Source organism: Piliocolobus tephrosceles, chromosome 14, assembly GCF_002776525.5.
Source record: "Piliocolobus tephrosceles isolate RC106 chromosome 14, ASM277652v3, whole genome shotgun sequence".
NCBI classification, from domain to species: Eukaryota; Metazoa; Chordata; class Mammalia; order Primates; family Cercopithecidae; genus Piliocolobus; species Piliocolobus tephrosceles.
In genome coordinates this window covers 1,993,245-1,996,873 of record NC_045447.1, presented here as the reverse complement: position 1 = coordinate 1,996,873, position 3,629 = coordinate 1,993,245, and the positions used below count along the sequence as shown (strand labels likewise).

The window sequence follows — 3,629 nt, the reverse complement described above, 5'->3', positions numbered from 1 at the left end:
GCAAGGCGGACAGCAGGGCGGACAGCAGGGCGGGCAGAGGGCAAACGGCCACGGCGTGGGGGGCGCTCCCGGCTCCCGCTCCCGCGGCCCGGACCCATGGCGGGCCCGGCCCCGCCCGCGGCCGAAGAGCTCCCGGGCCCAGCCGCCAGGCGCCTCTACTCCAGGTAGGACGGACCGGGACCAGGGCCGGGGCCGGGGCTGGGGCCGGGGCTGGGGCCAGGACCAGGCCAGGTCGGGACGCGCGGGAGGCTGCAGCCGGGAACAAAGGCAGCTCCGGCGGGCGTGCGGCGTGGCTGGGGACGCGCCCCTCCCTCCAGGCCGAGCCCAGCCAGGCATGTGGCCCGCGTGGGCGTCCCCTGCAGCCCTCTTTTCCCCAAGCCAAGGGGACAGGGGTGGGGGTTGAGGGGCCGGAGGCGGGGCGGGCAGCTTCTCCAGCCTCACTCCCCTGGCACCTGGCAGGGGCACCGTGGTGAGCTTCTCTCCCAAGCCTGGCCCTGCCATGCCTGGGGCACTCAGGGGCATCATGGCCAAAGAGACCTGACTGCTTTGGATGGGGCTCTGCTCCTCACCAGCCCATTGGGACCTAGCTGGGTTGGAGCCAGCCAGGTGGGTGTGTACCTGCCTGAAAAGGCACCTGCCCTCCAGGCACATTCCTGGGTGATCCCAGTGGCTGGGCTCTGTGCCCCACGCCTGTTGGGGATGACAGGGTGGCCCTGCCCCAGCTGGCATGCCTGCCTGGTGACTCCCAGTGTCCCCCTAGAGGGTGCCCTGGGCCCAGCCGGGCAGGTGCCTGGTGCCCCAAGCAAGGCTGGGTGGTGCCAGGCCTCAGGCAGAGCCACAGGAGCGTGAAGTCCAGGCAGGGGCTTGGGAATGGGTGGTAGCCATCAGAGGCAGGCTCCCCAGAGTGAGGGACACTACTGTCCTGTGGACATCCCTGAAACCTGGTGACCTCCCTGATAGAGGTCCCAGCTGCTGACCCCTGGGGGTGCCTAGCCTGGCCCCCAAGGAGTCTCTGGCCCCAGCCAAGCAGCAACCTCTGCTTAGGGCACCCAAAAGGAGGCACTGGTGGCGCTGGCAGCGGACAGAGGCCTCGCTGCCTCCGGTCTGCTCTGTGCTCTGGTCCCAGACACAGCCCCATTGTGCCGTCCTGGATGGAGCGCTGAGCCCCTAGCCTGGCTCCTGGGCCCCACGCAGGGGAGGGGCGTGAGGGTGGTTTTGCTGGCAGCTGCTGCCAGGGGCCTGCTCTAAAGAATTTTCAAGGGTTTCCTCTGCTGATCTGATCACAGCCACAGCCGCATGTGCTCCAGGGCAGCTGTGCTGTCAGGGGGATGGATGGCAGCGCTGGCTGGAGTCAGTTTGAGTGTGAGTGTGTAACTGTGGGAGACTGTGTGTGTGGAACTGTGAGAGACTGGTATCCAGGACCTTAGCCTTGGGTGAGCCCTGCACAGCTGACCACAGAGTCGGGCATTTTCCAGGCTCCAGCTGGAAGCCTGGGGTCCCCTGGGGACACGCCAGACAGGAGCCAGCCCTGGGCAGGGGCAGTGCTCAGAGGGACCACTCAGAGACCCCCGGCCCAGCCTTGCATCCCCCTAAGCAGGGAGTCCAGGTGAGCTCCAGGGTTGAGCCAGGCCCGGACTTGAGGGAAGCGCACCAAGCCTTCCAGCAGGGTCTGTGATGAGGGCCCCGGGGAGTCTGGACCCCTGCATGGCCACAGCCAGGTTTGGGCAGGCGCTTCCTGGTCAGAGCTGACTTCAGAGGGGGTGGGCATGGATGCCTAGAGGCGTCCTGGGCCAGTGGAGGCTGTGGGCCGGATGGGAGGGCCCTTTGCTATCATGCTGGGACTGGAGAGCAAGACATGGAAAAGTCTCCTGTCTTCTGAAACCCACATGCTGGGGGCAGCCCACCTGCTGGCGTGGGCAGTGGGCACGTGGATGCCCTGGCGGTGGGTGGAATCCATTTGGGCACTCCTCGTGTGGCTGTACTGGGGTTCCTCAATGTGGACGGAGCTCCAGGTTGGCCCAAGGTCTCCTCTGCCCCGTCTACCCCCTTCCCGCACTGACATTCCTTCCTGGAGAGGGGAGTTCCAGCTTTTAAAATGGGGAACTATGCCTGGAAAACACACTGAGAGTGAAGCCGAAGAATGTGCCCGTGAGCCCACCAAGTCCCCAGAGGGGCCCTGGGTGCTGGGTCGGTGGGAAGAGTTAATGCTCAGAACTCTGGCCCACTTGCCAGGGACCCCCTGGCCCAGAGCAGGGCTTTGGGGTGAAGGGGTCTGGCAGGGACGGGCCGGTGGCTAAGGAGGCCCCGGAAAGTGGGGAAGCCCTGGGTGGTCCTCTCCGCTCCTGGCCTTGCAGCTGCATTAAGGCCAGCTGAGTGCTCCCCAGGGCTGGGACGGGGAGGGGGCAATAGAGCAACCCACCTTGGGGTGACCCTGTTAGAGGTGCCCACCAAGCAGCAGCCATCAGCTCCTAGACAGGACGTCCTCAGGTGGGGATTGGGCTCCCCGCAACCTCTCCGGCCACATGGCCATGCTACTCCCCATCCTCACTGCGTCCTTCGTCCCTCCCGTCCCCCGTCCTGGCACCATCCCTGGTGGGCCGCTGGGCAGCGACAGGCCCTAGGAATTTCTGGCAAGCCTGACCGCAGGTGCTTCCTACAGCTGGGTGACCGTCAGTCCCCTCTCCCGTGATTCCAGCTCCTGCCATGCTTCCAGTCCAGTCCTGCTCCTCACTCTCTCCCCTCCCCCGGCCACTGAAGGGGAGTCAGTGTGGTTTCCCTGGGGGTGTCTGGCTGGAGGATGGGGCAGATAGAGCCAGCTATGAGCAGGGTCTCTTGAGCATCTGCGCATGGGCCAGCATGTAGGTGACAGCCCTGGGGAGGGGCAGGTGCCTATTGTGTTAGCAGGGCTGGGACTCAGGGACATGGCTGGAGGTGGTAGGAGCTGCAGTGCTGGCTTGGGAGCTGGCCTTGGTGGTGGGCACCCCAGCCACCATGGAGGGTTTGGGATTCAGTCTGTTGACGGGGACTGGACAAGGGGGAGGCATTCTAGTCCCTGCCCCACTGTTTGGCCAAGCTGTCCTGAAGGTGGACAAATGGCCCGGCCTGAGTAGGACCCCTGAGCCCACAAGGCCTCAGAGTGGGGAGGACAGAGCCCAGGGCTTGAAGAACGCCACCTGTCCTTGGATTCCTGCCTCTGCTCAGACCCTGTGGCTGTCTCAGGGACCAGACCCGTCCCCCTCCAATCCTCCACCTCTGTCGGGTTCCAGCCTCCTCATGGGCCACAGGTGGCTGGAGGAGCTGGGAGCCCAGCTGAGAAGGATGTCGGGGGTTTGGGAAGTTTGAGGCGTGGTTCATGCCTCCCAAGCCCCATGACCTGGGGAGCGGCATCCCCCAGGCCCCGCGTGGCCCTGACCCTATTAGACCTGGGCCCCTGTTCGCACCTTGGCCAGTCAGGTGAGGGAGAGCACAGAGGGCCCGGTGGACATGGGGCTGGCATAGTGAGGACTCTGAGCCCACCTCTGCCGCGCCATGCCGGCACGGTGGGCTGGTGCCAGGGAGGCTGGGAAGGGGGCCGGGGGTGGGGTCAGGGGTGGAGCAGAGGAGGCACAGGGGCCTGGAGAAATGGGAGG

At 65.9% G+C, this 3,629-nt stretch overlaps 1 protein-coding gene across 1 annotated transcript in view; it reads left to right on the top strand.

Moving 5' to 3' along the window:
• Positions 1 to 6: 6 nt before the first annotated feature.
• GPSM1 (G protein signaling modulator 1) overlaps positions 7 to 3,629 on the top strand; it is a 31,370-nt gene continuing 27,747 nt past the window's right edge. Inside the window, exon 1 of the mRNA XM_023227695.2 lies at positions 7 to 164. Within this exon, the coding sequence (XP_023083463.1) occupies positions 97 to 164 (68 nt within the window). The 5' untranslated portion in view covers positions 7 to 96. The remainder of the gene's footprint in view (positions 165 to 3,629) is intronic.